This window comes from Prionailurus viverrinus, chromosome C2 (genome assembly GCF_022837055.1).
Source record: "Prionailurus viverrinus isolate Anna chromosome C2, UM_Priviv_1.0, whole genome shotgun sequence".
NCBI classification, from domain to species: Eukaryota; Metazoa; Chordata; class Mammalia; order Carnivora; family Felidae; genus Prionailurus; species Prionailurus viverrinus.
Window position 1 is genome coordinate 91,423,895 of NC_062569.1, and position 19,874 is coordinate 91,443,768.

Consider the following 19,874-nt stretch of genomic DNA (forward strand, 5'->3'; position numbering starts at 1 on the left):
TTTATTTGGCTTTGTCAGGTTACCAGGGAGTCTGCTATCCGTTCCATGTCCAGCTTGTTGGTGCAGTCTCTCTCAGTCCAACAGCAAGAAGCAAGATCAGGGCTATGACACCAGTAAGGGGCAAGGGCTGGCAGAGTTGCATCCGAACCCCTGGGCTCAGTCCACACGTTGATTCCTCAAGCTTCTGCCGTGCACAGGTCAGCCAGCTTCTGGGGTGTGGCTGGAGCAGGGCTGGAGATCTCAGGGTCCAGTGTCTTTTTGAGGGTCAGTTTAAGCGGGTTGATTGGATCTGGATCACTTCTCCAGGTTGTGGATTCCCCTGAGTTGGCCTTCTTAACTCTGGAGTGATGGACCCATGGGGTGATAACCTGAAACTGAATCCTCTATTTGGTTGTACATCTGTAAAGTCCACCTCCAAGTCTTCGAAAGGGGTGGGTTTCTGGTAACTGTCAGATCAGGTTTAGGGAAGATATGGTTTGCATATTTAGAGATCCATCCTGTTTTCTAGTTGTTTAAATAATCATATGCCCATGGGGTCTTATTATTATCCCCACAGAATAACAAGCACAGATTGTCTATACATGAAATACTGTAACAATTTTTCTGAAATTTACCTCAAGTTGTCTAGTTTAGGCAAACAACAAACATTTAAACACAATCATAACTAGAATTTAATATCCATAATGGTGCATTGTTGAAACATAGTTTTTCTCTCTAAAAACCCCCCTTTCCAGAGATAGCCAAATTGAGACCAATGCATTTGTAGAACAAGTCCAGTCTTAACAAACTTGGCCTAATTATTTACGTAAGCCCAGCAAGAATAGCGATTTATCATGAGGATCTTTTAAAGTTTGCTTTTCTGGAACCTTTTATAAAGAATCTCCAGGTTGAACTTTTAGTAGCCTCTCCAGGCCAGAAGCCAAGCCAAATACCTGCCATCAGACAGGCCTGCAATACCTGTAGAATTGGGCGAATTCCTCTTCATGAGGTCCCCAAGATATCCTGAGGTTCCTGCACCTGCCAGGAAGTGACCTTCTTTACTCACCTGGTGAAGCCGCTGGGAACTCTGTAAGCAAGGTATCAGGTCAACACTTCCAAGGGGCTTTATGGCTCCACGTTTCATAAAGCCAACCATAGTTCCTTAAACCTGTCTGGTCATATCTGAGTCTATGAATGTCACTCTGAAATATGACATTCCAATCAAAGCCTTGGTAAAATAACCAGTATTTCCAATGGTGACCTGTTACAAGATGAACAGATTCTTATTGAACTTATGCAAACAATTGTAATTGCCATGAAAGAAAGAATACTCACTGAGAGTTTTTGAATTTCAGGGGAGTTATGTAGAGAGAAAAGACAAATGCTTCAGCTTACAAATGAATACTTTATGACATTTCTGTATATCATAGATATCTTAAGAGAAAGTTTCCTTAATCTGGAAGAGCAAACATTAGACAACCAGCAATATTTTCAACAAGAATCACAAAACTATAATCTTCCTTAGTTCATTTAATCCTATGTTCCTAATTCTTGTTCAATTTGAATTCAGCTTTTTAGTTCTGGAAATTCTTACCCATTTTAGTATTAATCTTAAAGATGTCGAATACCTGTATTTGTCCCCAAATTCCTTTTTATAAATCTCGTTGAAGAAGAAACACATTTTTGAGAGAATACAAACAATTATAAATGACAAAATCTCGGGGCTCCTGGGTGTCTTGGTCAGTTGAGCGTCTGACTTTGGCTCAGGTCATGATCTTGTAGTTTGTGAGTTTGAGCCCTGCATTGGGCTCTGTGCTGACAACTCAGAGCCTGGAGCCTGCTTCAGATTCTGTGTCTCCCCCCTCTCTCACCCTCTCCCCTGCTTGCGCTCTGTCTCTATCTCTCACGAATAAACAAACTTAAAAAAAAATTTTTTAATACAATAAAATAAATGACAAAATCTCAGACACAGACATTGTTAAAGATCTGATGAGAGTTCATTATGATGCAATTGACAAAGAAATTTGGTTATTTCTGTGACACATAACATTTCAAGTAATCAGAATATTAAGTGATGGCCTTATACCAAAACATCAAATAACTTTAGGACTTGAATATATATTTGGGCAGTTACAACATTTACCTGTGCAATACAACCTAAGGTTTACCATTGTATGACAGTGCTTTTCCAAGTAACTTAGCATCCCAAATAAAAGGGCCTAATTGGTAAAAAAAAAAAAAAAAAAAAAAAAAAAAAGACTTCATTTACCATTTAAATCCTGGGAAGTTTGTTAAAACCTTAGGAAGTTATAAGTACATCCCAAATAGGATTACAGATCATTACAAATCTTAAAACTTTATTTATTCTATCAAGGTGAAAATAAAAGATCCTAATGGTGAATGTATAGCATTATATAGTTGTTACCAAAACCTAGCTCCTTTAACATTGAGAAGTTTTAACTAAGTAATCAAAGACCTGATAAAGATACAACCTAAAACTTTGGTTTTCCTGGAAGACAAACCTTTGTTTGCATTGTTTTATCAAGAGCAGATCAACAGTCCAAGAAAACTTTGTCATTTGAGTGAGAAAAGCAGAATTTCAACCTTATACCAGTGTACTTGTAAAATTCCATTCATCTCAACCTTAGTCCATCCTGAGCACACATAAAATTCCTTTCCAAAGATTTCCCTTCATGAACCTTCTACAACTTTGCTTTGCCTTCAAACTTTGTCCCAAAGCCATTTCTCTCCAAATAACCAGTCTCATTTAGGACAAAATTACTTTCTTCTACCCTCAACAAAAATGTATTTCCATTCCTTATATCTTTCTTAACATACCTTCTACTTTCCTACATACAGGGTTGCTTTCTTTATTTCCATCAGTCTTAAGTACACTTAGCAGAATTTTAACTCTTAGGAAACCTTAGTCTTCAATTGAGGACTTAGTAACCAACCATCAGAATTTTTTTAGATGGTAAATTCATGAACCAATTAAGTACAAAGCATGTTTTCCAATAGGTTCAAATAGCCTTAATTTCTCTGCAATAAGAAGTTAAAAACACAAACCTATGTTCAGTAATCAAAGCTTTAGCAATTCATTCTATTTGGAAAAGACCTATATGTCCAAAGGGGTGCACTTTACTTTTTGACCTTGAGGATGGGAGGAGGAACCAATGGTGCCTGAAGCACTGAGGGGGATACAGGACCCAGTTATGTAGACCACATCCAAGTTGGTGCAGAAACAGCAGGCGGAGGGGAAGGCAGAAGAGGCAAGGTGCCAGTAGAAGGCAGAGAAGGAAAACCTAATTCAAAACCTTAACTCAGACAGAGGAGCAGACGCCATGTTTTTTCCACCAAAGTGGAAATATGGAGTCCACATCAGGCAAGAGAAGGCCGGGAATTTCCCCGAAACAAATGGAGTTTCAGCAACTGCTTAAGCTGCTCTACCAAATTAACTGAATCCAAGAAGAGGGTCATGGAGAACCAGAGATTTATAGCCCTTCAGTCAGAAGCACAGGTAACATCCTAGGCTTGCTTTTGGCATCTGAAAGGGGTGGGGGGGGGGGGGGAAGTCCTGTGGGACTGAGCCCATAGTCTGGGGAATCTGATGATGTCTCTGGGTAGAGAATGTCTGAATTGAGTTGAGCTATAGGACACCCAGCTGGTGTCAGATAATTGCTTGTATGTATGGAGGGAAAACCCACACATGGAAATTGGGTGCAGAAGCTATCTTTAGAAAAACATCAAATATCCTAAAAAAAAATTTTTTTTAAATGTTTACTAACTTCTGAGAGAGAGAGAGAGAGAGAGAAAGAACACGAGTAGGGGACGCGCATATAGGCCTGAGGCAGGGCTCGAACCCACAAACTGCGAGATCATGACCTGAACCAAAGCCGGACGCTTAACTGACTCAGCCACCCAGGTGCCCCAAAACATCAAATATCCTAATACTATTTTCAATTCTTTCCTAAGGGAAAAGAAAAAAGGAGTAGGGAAATAACACAATTTGTTCCTAATACGTGTATATTTATTTATTTGTTTGTTTATTTTGAGAGAGAGAAAAAAACAGCGGGGGAGGGGATGGGGAAGTGGGCTCCATGCTGACAGCAGAAATCCTGACACAGGATTCATGACATGAATCGTGAGATCATGACCTGAGCTGAAGTTGGAGGCTTAACTGACTCAGTCACCCAGGCACCCCGTATATAACTTTATTTAAAGCAGATACAAAAAAATAATGAAGCAGACACAGATGATAATACCATCACAGAACAAGAGCGGTAATCCAAAGGCTCTCCAACCGCTGGCACCATGAAACTTGCCTTTGAGCACACATTGCAGTCAAAGATCCAGAACTTAGCAGGAACCAAACTTTTGCTTTTTTGAAGCAAATTTAGCCAAAAGTTCTGTAGACACAAAACAATCCTAATAGTAAAAACTGGAATCATCAAAAACTAAATGTATAATTTGATTTTTTTAAAAAGACCTATCCCTTAACTCTCTGGACAAAGGAAACGATTCTGGGTTTTTAAGTTCTTCATATAGGACCTCCTTGGAGGAAATCTTCTTTGGGCACTGTGCAGGAATCCACTTCTGAGAGAAGCCCAGAATCATGGGACTCCTCAGCTTGCCCAGTTGGAGCAGGGTAGCTCTGGGGTGCAGAAGCCTTGGTGCCAGACTACCTTCTTCAAATCCCAGAACTACTTACAAACAATGTGACCTTTGTCAAAGTACTTATCCTCTCTATGCATCAGTTTTCTCAGTTATAAAATGGGGATAGTAATAGTATTAGTCCCAGGTATAAAGCCCTTAAAAAGAGGATAAAATAAATCTATAATAAATATTAGCTAAGCTATTACCATCTGATTATAAAAAATGTATATGTGTGTGTATGTGTATCTTTAGGAAAAGAAAAAGACTTCATCTTTTTTGGAGAGGGGCTGGGACATGGATAACCAGATAATTTGCTAGTATAATTTTCTTCTGACTTGGAAAACCATTTAAAAGTGCATTTTGACATGTCATATATCAATAGCAGGCTCAACTTGCTTTGTCTCTGTCCAGAGATAGTACCAGGGAGAGAGATTTTAAGGAAGAAAACAGGACTTGGTGGGACTTAGTAAAAGAATGGAAAAACTATTATGGGGGCTACATAACTGAGAAAATGATAGTCTGTGGAAACTAAGGAAAGGTTATTTATCTGGAAGCAGGGTATACTTAAAAAGTATAGTGATATCCAGAGGAAAAAATGTTCAGAAACATGTAGCATTAGTACGACAGGACAAATGCACCCCATATGGCAGATTATTAAACTCAGGAAGGAGCAAGGACCAAGTTAGAGGACTGGTCAGAGTTCAGAGTTTAGAGGTTAAGTGTTCTGGACTAAAGAAACTCAGTTTTCCACATCAGTAGTAAGGTCTCCAGATATGGCTTCTTTACTCCTGCCTCTGTCAAAGATTCAGGGAGCATATAACCCTCTGCTGGGTTATTAGTAACCTGAGTCAGGCAGCAAAGCATTATGAGGCACCAACTGCATACCAGGCTCTGTACTGTGAAAAATAATAGACTTATTCCTTTGTTGCCCAATCTCTGCTTCTGGCCACTTTTTTGGCCATGAGGGAGGGAGGAAAATGTGTGTCTCTAATTTTCCATAACCAAAGCCCTTTCCTCTGCCACTCATACTAGGATTTTACTTTTAGGGTAAAGAGAAAACAAACAAACAAACAAACAAACCCCAAAAGGCTATGTCAGAGACAGCAGTAGAAAGAGGATCAATTGACAGCTACTATTTCAACTGAAGAACACAGATTATTTCAGACCCCCAGTACTCCACTCCCTACTCCACAAAGAAGACACAAGAATGAGGCACAACACCTCTGCAGCAAAATCACATTGATTTTGGAGCTTTCTTTAATTTTTAATTTTTTTAATGTTTATTTTTGAGAGAAAGTACAGGGGAGGGACGGGGGTGGGGCGGAGAGGATCTGAAGTGGGCTCCATGCTGACACAGAGAGCCCAGTGTGGGGCTGGAGCTCATGAACTGTGAGATCACAACCTGAGCAGAAGTTGGATGCTCAACCAACTGAGCCACCCAGGCGCCCCTGGAACTTTTATCTTCCATAAAAAGTAACACTCCAGAAATGACAGACTAGTAGATTCTTACTTCTAAACAGACCACTTCTTGAGATGAAAGAAAATGTAAAGATGTTTCTTCAACTGTGTCTTTTGAAAGCTTGGCTCAAGACATCCTTCCAGCAGTTTTCTTACTCAATTCCTTTATCTTTCAGCTCTTGTTTAACACGTTTCAAATAACCAGGATCAGGGTAGCCAAACCTGCAGAAGGAAAAAGCCCTTTAGCTTCTTCACAAATGGTCTTAAGAAATCTGTACAGTAGATTCCTGGCATTAACATTCAGTGTTGCAAACATGAAAACAATCTTAAAGACAGATGACTTATAATCACTTGTAAGTGTGTAGAGGTGAGTCATTTAGCTGGTAAGTGAGCCTAGCTATCTGCCCAGGATCTGCCTTCCAACAAGATGTTTTCATTTTCAGCTCATTGGTAAGCAGTCACTTTCCTAAAGTCATACTATACTACATTTTTATGGAGAATAATAATTTTCTACAGGAGAATTTTCAAATTTTCAAAAGTCTCAGGATGCATTCCTTTTTTTTAAAGTTCTTTTTTATGTTTATTTTTGAGAGAGGGATAGAGTGTGAGTGGATGGGGGGGGGGCAAACACACACACACACACACACACACACACACACACACACACACAGAATCCAAAGTAGGCTCCAGGCCCCAAGCTGCCAGCACAGAGTTACTAGCACAAAGCCCGATGCGGGGCTCGAACCCATGAGGAAACTGGACAGCTATATGGAAAAGAATAAAACTGGACCACTTTCTTACACCATACCCCAAAATAAATTCAAAATGGATTGAAGACCTAAACATAAGACTTGAAACCAAAAAATTTCTGAAAGAAAACATAGGTAGTAATCTCTTGGACGTTGGTCTTAGCAACTTTCTTCTGGATATGCTCAGGCAAGAGAAACAAAAGCAAAACTGAACTGTTGGGATTACAGCAAAATAAAAAGTTTTTGCAATAAAACAAAAAGGCAAAATACTGAATGGGAGATGATACTTAAAAATGATAAATCTGATAAGAGATTAACATCCAAAATACATAAAGAACTTATTACAATTCAACACCAAAAAAACCCACACAAATAACCTGATTTAAAAATGGGCAGGGGACCTGAATACACATTTTTCCAGAGATATATAGATGGCCAACAGACACACAAAAAGGCACTTAACATCACTAATCATCAGGGAAATGCAAATCAAAACCACAGTGAAATATCACCTCACAGTTGTCAGAATGACTAGTATCTAAAAAAACAAGAAACAAAGTGTTGACAATGATGTACAAAAAAGGGAGCCCAACAGGTGGGAATGTGAACCGGTGCAGGCATGATGGAAAACAGTATGGAGGTTCCTCAAAAAGTCAAAAATAGAAATACCATATGATCCAGTAATTCCACTGCTGGGTATTTACCCAAAGAATACAAAAACATTAGTTTGAAAAGATATATGCACCCTATGTTTATTGCAGCATTATTTATGATAGCCAAGATATGAAAGTGACCTAAGTATCTATAGATAAATGGGCAAAGAATATGTGATATGTATCTATATCTATCTATATGTATATACACTCTATAGCTATGTAATAGAATATTACTCAGCCATAAAAAAGGATGAAATCTGCGGCACCTGGGTGGCTCAGTTGGTTGAGCACCCGGCTTTGGCTCAGGTCATGATCTCACAGTTTGTGAGTTCAAGCCCCACATCGGGCTTGCTTATGTCAGCACACAGCCCTCTTTGATCCTCTCCCTCTCTCTTTGCCCCTCCCCCACTTGAGCTCTCTCTCTCTCTCTCTCTCTCTCTCTCAAAAATAAATAAATATTAAAAAATTTTTAAAAAAGGATGAAATCTTGCCATTTGCAACAACACAGATAGACCTAGAGATGATTATGCTGGGTGAAATAAGTTAGAGAAAGACAAATACGCCATATGACTTCACTTACACGTCAGATCTAAAATACAACACACACACACACACACACACACACACACAGAAACAGTGTCACAAATACAGAGAACAAATTGGTGGTTGCTGGAGTAAGGGAGGCTGCTGGTTGGGGGAGATAGGCAAAAGAGGTGAAAGGGACTAAAAGGTACAAACTTCCAATTGTAAAATAAATTAAGTCACAGGGATGAAAAAAATACAGGGAATATAGTCAGGATATTATAAATATTACGTCTATAATGTATATAATATACATTATATTATGTATATAATATATATATTGTATATATATGTAGTTATTATATTATAATAATATAATATATAATAATATATATTACAGAATTATTATATTCTGTAAAATCAGAATATAATAACAACTTTGTATGGTGATAGTAACTAACTACACTTGTGGTAAGCACCACCTAATGTACACAATTGTGGAATCAACAGCTGCACACCTGAAACTAATATAACATTGTATATCAACTATACTTCAAAAAAAGACTTTATTGTATCCAATCCCACTGCTATACAGTCTCCTTATAGCCACATCCTCAAATTGCCATATTTTATAACCTCTAAATCCTATTTAGCAATCATTATGTTTCAGAAGGTTCTCACTTTTGCGGGCCCCCAAAACGGGATGTTTTGTGGTGGATGTCATTCCATGTAATGACATCTGAGATTCCTAATACTCGAGACTCCCCCACCGTAAAAATCAGCTTTTGGTTAAAGGCCCTACGAAGCAGTCTCAAAACTTCGATTCCTTCCTCATTATTGGGCAGGTATGCTGTTCGTTGTATTCCAGAGTATGCCTTTCCTGGGTTTGGGTGCTTTTCCTGTATGAAGACAAGAAAATATCACCTGAAAACACTCCCATGTCTAAATTTTACTCTACAGATAGACATGCTCATTTGTAGATAAGGAAAATCAAAAACAAACAAAATATTAAAGGTTTGTGCATATTCCCAATAATTCATATATCTCCTCTCTCCCTACACTCATGCTGGAAACACTATTCATCTTCTGATTTGCACCATTCTAACACATAATCACCACTCACTCTTTCTCTGCCTTAATAGACACAGAAGATACCTAAGTTATAAGCAAACATTGCTACCTTTATCACTATTTAAAGCCCTTGCATATATAACCATGAAAATAATACCCTGGGAAATCCAGTAATTGGCAAGAGAACAGTCTCTTGCTCTGTAATTCTGGAACATACTGGATAGAAACCCATGTACCTCAAGAAACACTTACTGTTTGAATGCCTCCTTTCATGTTATAATTAATCACAATGGAGCCACAGGATTCATAACCTGGAAGTGAGTCTCCTAGGACAGTGACAGTCATGGTTCCCTCTGGCTGATTGCCTTTCTGGATACCATAGGAAGTCTGGCACACAGGACAGACCGGTTTATAGGCCATGGCTTTGTTGATACAAGGGGAGCAGAATGCGTGCTTGCACTTGGGTAGCACTTCTTTGTTACTAATCATGTCCATGCAGATGCTACATATGTCCTCTTCCTTGTCCATGCCTGACGCCCCAGAACCAGCAGAGTGCTGGAATGTGGGTGAAGCTGTTTTTGAATCATTACTGTCATTGTCCATGGATGTTTCATGGTCCTCATTCCATTTGTCTCCAGCTAATGGGGACATCCCCACTTTTTTAAAGATATACTGCTTTGCCTTTGCAAGGTGATCTGGCAATCCAATCAAAGTCATTGACTCTTGATTCAGTACAAAGTGTACATTTGGATGCTTTTTCCTAAAGCCATCAGCAAACTTGGTCCCATGTAAGTGCATTCTCTCTTTGCCCAAAGGTTTCAGCGAAAGAACTTCTCTCATCACCTGACATGACACATGTTGACAGACATCAATGAAACTTGCATAAGCATGGGCAGACAGATCTAATTCCTTGTCCTTAGGTTCAAATAGGATGCAGGTTTTCTCAGTGTTTCCTGAAACCTTACATTGAGTGTCATACTTTTTTTCTATCTTTGGTATCTCCTGGAGTATTTCAGCTTCTAAAAGCTTATACTGAAAAGTATCAACTTCAATTCCATTCATCATGCTTCTGGGAGTTGATATTTTCACAGGTCCCATGACAAGACTTTCAGAGTCTTTCAGAGGAAAAAAACATCTGGCAGCTGAAATGTCATCTTGGGTCCCAAGGAGAGTTAATTCTCCTCCTTTCTCCTTTATAAGGAGCTTTGTAAACCGATGACTCAATTCCTGTTTGATTTTATTTGCCTGCTTACTGTCTGCGAAAGCAACACATTGTTGCTCCAGAAGTCCTACAGTTTTCTGAAATTCACTGACAAAAACCTCCTGAGCTGCTCTGAGGTCACCTGGTTGATTCGAGGTGAAGTCTAAATAGACTATGTTCGAACTCTGCTGGATTATTATTTTTACACCAAATCTGTTCTGTATTGAGTCCATTTTATCAGGATAGATAAATTGGAAGTATTCAAAGAAAGGCAAGGGAATTTCAAAATGGCCACTTTTTTCTTCTGCCCTGTTTTTTGGTTCAGGGGAATAAGGGCAGCCGTTCTGGTGCTGATGGACTGGCTCCTTCTCTGTTGTCAAAGAGGAAGATTCATGTTTCTGCCCCCTTTCCCGGAGTTGCTTATTCAAGAAGTGATGTATTTTTTCAATATCTCCGAAGGTACCACACACCTTCTCAATTCCATTGTGCCCTTCCATCTTTTTGATGTTGGGGCAGATGGTGGTTATGTGTTCCCTCTGCTCTTTAGAGAAGAGGTCACAGTTCAGGTCAGCTGTGACACTAAGAAAGATCTGAAATTTTAAAAGGAACAAAAAAAATCTCTCAGACATCAGCTCAACAGTCTCCTGTCAGGACAGTGTCTAGAGACCAGACAAATAGCTATTATGTCTTTCCTTAGCAGAGAGGGTGACTTCTTTCAAACCCTTTTTGCGGAGGATGCCGTATGCTACAGCCCAGAGGTTCTCAGCTCTGTCTGCACATTAGAATCACCTGGGGAATGAAAACAAAGCAAAAGAAAAACAAACAAACAAACAAACAAACAAACAAGCCAAGGACCAGGTCCATCTCCAGAGAGTCTGATGTAACTGTAGAGCCTGGGCACGAGGCGTATTTAACAAGTGAAGTGGACAAGAATTCCGGATTCTAGAGCCTCCCACTCTCTCCGCTATTGGGGAATGGAGTGAAGGGAAAGTACTTCTGCTCTCGGGCCAGCAGCTGTGGTTCTCACAAGAGTCTGTGAGCTTGGAAGGGAGTCGTAAATCTGAAAAGGATGTTTTTTCCTATTCTTTTTTTTCCTATTCAGTTTTTTCACTTCTTCAATTCCCCTCCTTTTTAAAAACAGAAACAAAAACAAAAATTAAACACTTAACTGCATGCAGTATTGCTGGGCCCTCTAAATCCTGTCCTTTGAGAAGCTCTAATATAGGACAAAAAAACAGCAGTTAAGCTAAAAAGGACAGAGGTAAATTGAATGTAATCGAAAAGCCAGATTTCTATGATCTGCTCCCCTCAAGGTTTTTGCATGTGCTATTTCCTCCACATGTAACATCCTTCCTCCAGATCTTCTTTCAAATGTTTCTCTGAATGCGGCCACTTCTTACACCTCCATCAGGACCACCCAGACTCCAAGCCACTGTCATCTTGCTCCTGGCCTGCTGCAAGCCCTCCTAACTGGGCTCTCACCTCCTGCTTCTGCTCTGGCCCCTTCTGAGGACACTCAGTCCTCCACACAGCAACCGTTACATTACATTTAGAAATGTAAATCAGATCACCCTACTCCCCTGGTTCAAAATGATTGATCAGATGAATCCCCTAATATTGAAGTTAAAATCCAAAGTCCCTACCTTCATCCCCCCAAAACCTGACTTCTGGCTACTTCTCCAAATTCCTTTCCTGTCACTCTCTTCCTTGCCCACTGCCTTTTAGTCACACCTGTCTCCCTCCTTGAAGCCTTGGGGTTGAGGATAGAAGCTCCTGTCTCAGTACCTTTGCACTTGTGCTTCCCTCTGCCTCAGACATTCTTACCTCACTTAGTTAGCTCCCTTACTTCATTCATGTCTCTACTCAGACACTATCTCATTTGAGAGGTTTTTTCCTGATATCTTATTTACAACAGTGGTCTCCAGATCCTGTGACAGTGCCTGGCACACAGCAGGCAGTTGATATTGATTGGTTGAATGACTGCATGCCTGGCTCCTTCTCATCACTCAAGTCTCAGGCCAAACGTCATCTCCTCAGAGAAACTGTCTCTGACTTCTGGTCAGAAGCAGCACCACTCCCTTCCCCTTCCTCACCCTGGCCCTGTCACCCTCTAAGGCAAAACCCTATTATATTTTCTTCATAGCACATATCACTGCCTGGAATTATTTTACTTATCTTGTTTACTTGCTTCTTGTCTTTCTTTGTACCTCCCCACCCAGCAGGGACCTTGTCTATTGTGCTCACTTCTATGCCCCAAGGCCTAAAAGAGTACCCGCCTCCAAGTAAGTCTTCAGCAAGTGGTGGTTGGATCAATAATGAAAGATATGGTGAATGGAGAAGAAGGTGCAAGAACATACCCACCTCCTTCTTTCAGTCCTCACCTTTTGGACACAGGAATCCACGGCATTAGGAATATGTTCTTTGTTTGGATGCCTCTCACCAGAAGCATCTTGTGACTGTGCCAGCGAAGATGTTCTGGGTCTTGCATTCTTCTCTGTTGGATTCTCAGTGGGCTCCAGAAAAACAGTCACAAGTTTGTTGTCAACCATAATTTGATGCTTTTCTTTCTTCAAGACTCTCTCTTTAGCTTCAATGGAAACATTTAACACATACATACACATGGGAAAGGCTTCAAATAAACCTCTTATTCGTGCATCTGTACCCTGCCCCAGCAGCTTCCCAGGAAGGCTGCTCCCTGCATCCTGGAATGGTGGACTGATGACAGGGCATCTGTGCAGGAGCTATTCAAACTCTAACGGGGGAAGCTGTAGAAATGAAAGCTCATGATAATGGAATACAGTCTACTCTTTAAAAGTCGCGTTTCTGAAAATGTCTCCAACTTCCCATTTTAATGATATGGAATAATATTCATTATATAAAGTTAAGTGAAAAGAGCAAGAATCAAAAATAGAATTCCTAAATGACAAGAGTTTACAGGTATCTAGGGGAGGGAAAGGTGTTCTTCCCAGAGCTAAGAAATTTGAGTCAGGATGAGGATACTGGAAAGCATCAACTTTAAAATGCAGTCTGATCAGGGGCCCCTGGGTGGTTTACTTGGTTAAGCATCTGACTCTTGGTTTTGGCTCATGTCATGATCTCACGGTTTCATGAGTTCGAGCCCTACATCGGGATCTGTGCTGACAGCACGGAGCCTGCTTGGGATTCTCTCTCTCCCCTTCCTCTGCCCCTCCCTCTGCCCCTCCCCTGCTCATGTTGTCTCTCTCATAAATTAATTGATTAATTAAAAAAAATGCGGTCAGATCAGATCACCAACCAACTGGGCACTACTGGGCTCTCGTCTCCCTGTTGGGTTGCATCTTTGGGCAGCAAGAGGCCCTCCCCCACCATTCCTCTCCCCACCAGACAGTGTGTAGCAAGCAAAACGGAGTCTCTTATGTCAAACAGGGGCCTGGGTCAAGCAATGACACAAGTAGTTAAAGGTACTGCAGCTAAGAGACATCGCTGGGCCCAGCATCAGCTGACACCCCAGAACTGATAACAAGCAGAAGCAGAGGAGGTCGGCAGGGGCCCAAGACCAATTAAATCCCTTTAAAAAGCAGGAGAGGATTTTTGCAGCAAACTGTCAGACTCTTCAGACATGACCTCTCTATGTCGGACCACTTAAAAAAAGGCAGCTGCAGAGGAAGGTCCTGCCCGACTGATCTACGAAGAGAGCTGAGATCCTTCACCGCTTGAAAATAATAAGCAGTAAGTGCTGAGAGCTGACCCCAACGAGAGAGAGGCCTTATCTCAACTGCGCGCTCACAGACTGATTTCACCTTTGGTTCATTAACTTCCTACACCCTTCTGTTACTTTGCTGTGTGGCTCGTCTTCTGTCCCGCCCCGTGTGCTGTGTAAGAAGTGAAGTTTAATCACATGGTGAAATGTCACTGAGTGTGGAATCCTGAACCTGCTTTATAATTGTGGTCAACTTTGCTATATATATGCCGAATAAAGCTGACCCTTTGTGGAAAGACACAATTCCTGTGTGCACCTTCACCCCGTGCTCACGACCCGGTGCTGTGCTTTCTCCCGCCCTCTGTCTCCTACGTCACCTTGACCTGGGTCTGCTTGGAATCCCTCAGGGCCGGGTCCCTTTGCACCCGCAGCGGCCCGATGCTCACCTTCCCTTTCCATGAACGTCACCTGGAAGGTGACCTGGTCCCTGGGGTCGAGGGGCTGGACGGTGCACTCCCCGCCGCCAGAGTTCTGGCTCTGGAAGTAGATTCCCAGCTTCAAGCGTGTTCGGGGGCTGGACTCGGACACCCGCACCAGCAGCGGGGACGGAGAACGGAGGGTCGAGGCCATGGCTCTCGACGTCGTCGGGCTCCGGGGGTGCGTCTAGGCCGGGGCGCGAGCGCGCCGCGCCCCGCCGCCCTGGGCCGCAAAGTTTCAGTTTCGCTTTTCCGGAAACCCCTCCCCGTTTCTGCAGAGTCGTTCCCCCTCCTCTCTGGGCCGCCCTCCCTGCTGTGGTCCGCCCGCCGGGTGAGTAGGTCCAAGCCCCCCAGCCCCTGACCCGCCGCCGGCCTGGGGTCGGGGGGCGCTGCCGCTTCTCTCCTGCGGGCTCGGGCGTGGTGGGGGTGGGGGTGGGGGTTCCCAGGGCCCTGCGTCCCCTTGTGAGGATGGGGACGGCGCAGGGCTCTACGTCAAACTAAGTTTCTCCTGTGTTTATGATTCCTTTTATTAACTCTTCTTGTTGTTACTATTATTTGCGGCGAAAATGTAATTCACATTGTGAATTCGGGTAAAACGTACCTACATTTCTTTTAAAATTTGAATTTGTTTACCTGCATTATGACAAGTCAGCAGTTCTCTCCCTCCAACTCTATCCTTTAGAGTGGCCCTTGGGACTTGTGTACCCTGAGGCCTCGATTTGGCTAACAGTACCGACCTGGGTAACGTCCTGCATACCAAGGAATAAAGATAAGAGCAGAGGCCCTGACCTCAGGGGCTGGGAAAGGAAGGTGGACTTGTGAATAAAGAAGCAAAATCTTTTGGAGGCCTCCAAGAGTAAGTTGGAAGCAGAATCTTAATTAAGAGTGAGGGGTGGGGAGCATCTGAGGCACTAGGATCCCTGGGTCTGAAGCACAGAGGGAGGGGCACTTGGTCTTGGAGGAGGTGACATGGGACAGAGGAAGTGTCTGGGTCAATGCCGACCAATAGAAATAGGATAGGAGGTGTGTAGGTAATTTTAAGTTTTTTTAGTACCCATATTTTTAAAAGTATATGCTCATTGATCAGTTAACACCTGTGTCAATTGACCTCGGTACAAAGTTGTTCTTTACAGCCTTTATTACAATAGCAGAAGATTGGGAACTCCTTAACTATCCATAAATAGGGAGACCTAGAAGTTTAATAGCTTATAGTGCATCTATACAATAGAATGTAAAAAGCAGCAAAAAGAATGAAGAAACCCTTTATGTGGTAACATGGAAAGATCTCAAAGATACATGACACGAAAAAGGCAAAATGCAGAAGAGTGTGTAAAAGATGCTACCTTGTGTGTAAAAATGCCTCTGAAAGGATCCAGGACAAGCTAATAACATTGATTGCATCTGGGAAGGAAGCTTAGGGGTACAGGAGGGAGACTTTTAAATTTGTTGTAAATGTGAACCAGTAAATATTATACCTGCTCAAACAATAAAATGTAAACTTGAATACATTTCAATCTTTATTTTCTTTAAGGTTATTTATTTATTTTGAGAGAGAGAGAGATTGCACACGCACGCACAGGAGGGAGAGAATTGCAAGCAGGCTCTGTGCTGACAGCACAGAGCTTGATGTGGGGCTTGAACTCACGAACTGTGAGATCATGACCTGAGCTGATACCATGAGTTGGATGCTTAAAGCTTAACTGACTGAGCCACCCAGGAGCCCCTACATTTCAATCTTTAAAAAGAATGTATTGCCTCAAAGCAACAGGCTCTGAGGCCCTGAAATGAAATTTTGTCAGTGGGCAAGGAGAGTAGGGGCAAATGTGAAAGTAATTTAGGTGGTCAGGACCCAGTGATGGTTTGAATATGGCACAATGGAGAAGATTCTAGATTTCTGATTTGAGTGGGAAAATGGTATATCACTTATCGTACTGTGGAATCCAGGAGATAATGTGTGGATTTTGGAGTGGCTGGTGAGAACAGTAGGGGTTAGGGAGTAGGGAGGGAGAGATTATGGGTCCAGTTTTGCAGAGGCTGTGTGTGAGGGGACTATGGGACATCCAGGTGAAGTTGAAAATTGAGGATCAGGAGAAGCATAGCCTAGAGATAGGTATGGAAGTCATATTTGTGACTGGTGAGTTGGAGCCTTGAGAGTGGATGAGATCACCCTTGGAGAGTGGGTCGAATGAGCTGAGAAGCACCGGTCAGACAGATTTCTGGGGCATTCAATTAAGGAGTAGACCATGGAAGTGAATCCAGGCAAAAGGCCTGTAAAGGCAAGGTGAGAGGTAACAAAAGAACCCAGGGAAGTTGGCATAGGAGAAGCCAAGAAGGCAGAGTTTCAGGAATCAAAGAATGAAATGCTATAGAGAACCGTCAAGTAAAGATTAAAACAAAAGATAGACTGCTGAGATTAACCATATGGAGGAGTGCTGGGGTGAGATGGAGAGCCAGACTACAGTGTGCTGAGCGTGCAGATGGACAAGAGGAGAGTCAGCTCCTTCATACTACCCATGGAGAGAAAGAATAGGAACCATTGATGGAAAATCGGGAAGGCATTTGTTCTAACTGTTGTTTTTAAATTGGAAGAGACTGAATGGGGCAATATGTTCCTTGTTTCTAATTTCTTTGGGCTTAAGTGAACCCCACTCCCACTGCCAAGTCTATCCCTAGGTCTTCAAGGAAAATCCCTAGATCTGAAGGAAAAACAAGTACAACAGCATCTAAAGCAAAAGCCCACTGGAAGCCCATAGCCAAGCAGACACTGAAGCCATCCTTCTTTTGTGAAAACAGCAGTGCCCTCTAAAGGCAGAAATGTATCTTGTCGTTGCATTTTGGGATTCTATTGGACTTGCTGCTTTTCCTGATTCTTAAGAATGATTAGTGCTCTGTGGAGGGGGGTGGGGGGTGGGCGCCTGGGTGGCTCAGTTGGTTAAGCATCCAACTTCCACTCAGGTCATGCTCTCATGGTTTGTAAGTTTGAGCCCCACGTTGGGCTGTGTGCTGACAGCTCAGAGCCTGGAGCCTGCTTCGGATTCTGTGTCTTCCTCTCTCTCTCTGTCCCTCGCCTGGCTCATGCTCTCTCGCTCTCTCACTCTCATAAATAAATCAGTAAATCAATAAATCAATAAAAGAATGATAGTGCTGTGCTGCTGTCGATAGTGCAACAAAAGTTTTCTGCAACAGAGGCATTAGAAATCATTTCAGAGGCCTGAAGGCAACTATGTGGGCAACAAAGGTGAGCAACTGTATCTTCAAGCATTGCCATCATCATTCTCCTAAAACTTGCCAGTCTTTAATTCCTCCCTATTAGAGGGACAATTTTTAAGATACATTTTTTGAGAGTTTCTGATTTTTATCCAGAATATCCCCCCCCTTTTTTTTAAGTCTTATTTGTTTTGAGAGAGACCACAAGTGGGTGAGGGGCAGAGAGTGAGAGAATCCCAGGCAGGCTCCATCCTGCCAGCACGGAGCCCAAGGCAGGGCTCAATCCCATGACTGTGAGATCATGACCTGAGCCAAAATCCAAGAGTCAGCCAGCCGCTCATCTGAATGAGTCACCCAGGCGCCCCTGACATTCCGCTTTGTACTTTGATCAAGGATATTTATCACAAACTTAGTAACACACACTCTTCACTGGCACAAGCACAATTTCTTCTTTCTTCAGATACCCTTCAGGCGTCTTCATGCACTCGTAAGTCCGGTTTTTCCTCATTTTTTTTTCTTTTGAATGCAGTGCTCAATCCTACCTCTTGGTTTCATCCTCCTCTCCTAGATATGTAAAAGCTTGCTCCATGTTTCAAGGCCTGGCTCTGCCCTTGCCTCTTCCCATAAAGGTTTCCCTGCTGTTGTCCACATAGCTCTTTTCTTTCTCTGAACTACGGGGAAGGTTTCAACTGGAACCTCTCTGTGAAGGATAGAAGGCGAACAGCAACAACAGCAGCAGAAACAATGTGTGCTTCTTCACCAATGAAATTAAAAACTACTCAAGATCAGAAATCATATTTAGTCTTCCTATGGTGTATTTTTACCAAATTCCCTGAGAAACTAGTCCATGCTTATTTCATCGTTTCTATTCATTCCTAGAAGCAGGCAACCATATTTGGGAATGACAAGTTTATGCTTGGAAACACAAAACAGAGTATAAACGGTTAAAGATCCCAGGGGCCTAGAGGATGGACTTTTCCAAGGTAGAAAGTGTAAGTATCTACACATGATGAACTTTGATCAGCACATGAATAGTTTTCCCTGTAACAGAATCCTGGGGTCTTTAGTTCTACTTGGCATTCTTCTTTGGTTTTAATAGCCCAATGAAAGTTTTTACCTTGCACCATGTGAGAGATGGGCAATCAAGAATGTGCTAATGTAAGCAACAGAGTCAACATGAGAATGGGTGTGGTTTGCTTGTTTGTTTGTTTGTTTGCTTTTTAGACAAACGGAGCTCAACGGGGCTTGAACTCCTGACTCTGAGATCAAGACCTGAGCTGAGATCAAGAGTCAGACACTTAACCCACTGAGCCACCCAGGTGCCCCAAGTATGGGTGATTTTTTAAAAAATGTCATCTCAGTATCGTTTTGATTCTATCTACTCATTCAGCAATTCTGCCTTTGCAGGATGAGTTGGGGAAGATAGGAGACGACTGAAAATCAGAGAATAGAGAAAAGGCACCTCATGTGTTTAAACTGAAAATTCTATGTTCAGGCTTGTGTCCTGAAATAAACCATTGAAAGTAGGTTCTTACTGGTAGATGGGGAGGTGTAGCTGATGAGGTTCATGTGCCCATGTCTCCTGTTTTGTCTAGTGAAACCCCGCAAACCTTTGGAGATTGGAGGCCTCTCTGGGAATTTGGGGTCATTTTGGTTTGTGACCTTTGGACCTTTTCATGTGTTAATCTCCAACCCTTTATCTCACCCTGAATTAGAAGTTCATTGGCCTTCAGGGAAGTAGGGTAGGGTCAGTGTTTGCTGGGACATTTAGTATTTCAAGTATGTCAGGTACACAGATTAAACAAACACGCGTTCCCCTTCCCCCTCAAACTTAGTGCTTTTTTGTGGGGTTTTTGTTGCTGTGTATTTATTAGGCTGTAATTGTTATCAGTAATTCTGTAGTCATTCATTTGCAATTTTTTAAAAACCATTTTATTTATCACAGGGTCCTGGAGCAGTGGCTTACAGTGAGAAATCAGGTAGGATCACCTCACTCTTGTTTCAGCGGATCTCTGCTTAGGCCTTTCCTCCTTGGAGAAAGGGGAATCTAGAAGCAGAATGTGTCCTCCCTCCCCAGGTACTCAGGTGTGAGAGGACATCATGGTGACCCAGCACATTCCTCAGAAGGGAGACTGCTTCAGGGGCAGTGTGACACCAGCAGGCGTATTCTCTTAGTGCTCCCGTTGATTTTTTGCTTTGCCCACCAGATGTGAGACTCTTCTG

The 19,874-nt window shown here is 42.2% G+C and overlaps 2 protein-coding genes across 4 annotated transcripts in view; one reads left to right on the forward strand and one right to left on the reverse strand.

Annotated features, from left to right (window-relative positions):
* Positions 1–5,943: 5,943 nt before the first annotated feature.
* DTX3L (deltex E3 ubiquitin ligase 3L) lies at positions 5,944–13,449 on the reverse strand. Of its 3 annotated transcripts, none has more exons than XM_047874696.1 (4): positions 12,671–13,449; positions 9,341–10,879; positions 8,699–8,916; positions 5,944–6,312 (listed from the first exon to the last, which is right to left on the reverse strand). In XM_047874696.1, the coding sequence occupies exons 1-4, from the start codon at positions 12,908–12,910 to the stop codon at positions 6,243–6,245; spliced, it is 2,067 nt and encodes a 688-aa protein (XP_047730652.1). In that variant the 5' UTR covers positions 12,911–13,449; the 3' UTR covers positions 5,944–6,242. The 3 variants fall into 3 exon arrangements, with proteins under 3 accessions (XP_047730652.1, XP_047730654.1, XP_047730653.1); XM_047874698.1 differs by having other exon boundaries at positions 9,341–11,416; positions 12,671–13,448; XM_047874697.1 differs by having other exon boundaries at positions 9,341–11,505; positions 12,671–13,448.
* Positions 13,450–14,124: 675 nt separating this feature from the next.
* The window catches only part of PARP9 (poly(ADP-ribose) polymerase family member 9), a 35,782-nt gene continuing 30,032 nt past the window's right edge, over positions 14,125–19,874 (forward strand). The window contains 3 exon segments of the mRNA XM_047874699.1: positions 14,125–14,327; positions 14,329–14,775; positions 19,597–19,630. Coding sequence (XP_047730655.1) covers positions 14,235–14,327; positions 14,329–14,775; positions 19,597–19,630 — 574 coding nt within the window. The 5' untranslated portion in view covers positions 14,125–14,234.

What these genes read in the sequence shown, in the direction of transcription:
- DTX3L (XM_047874696.1), bottom strand. Translation starts at nt 12,910, where the DNA reads ATGTGTATGTATGTGTTAAATGTTTCCATTGAAGCTAAAGAGAGAGTC. An exon ending in TGGATTCCTGTGTCCAAAAG is followed by an intron (nt 10,880 to 12,670) that starts GTGAGGACTGAA and finishes TTAAAATTTCAG; the next exon opens with ATCTTTCTTAGTGTCACAGC. An exon ending in TGAAAGGAGGCATTCAAACA is followed by an intron (nt 8,917 to 9,340) that starts GTAAGTGTTTCT and finishes GTCTTCATACAG; the next exon opens with GAAAAGCACCCAAACCCAGG.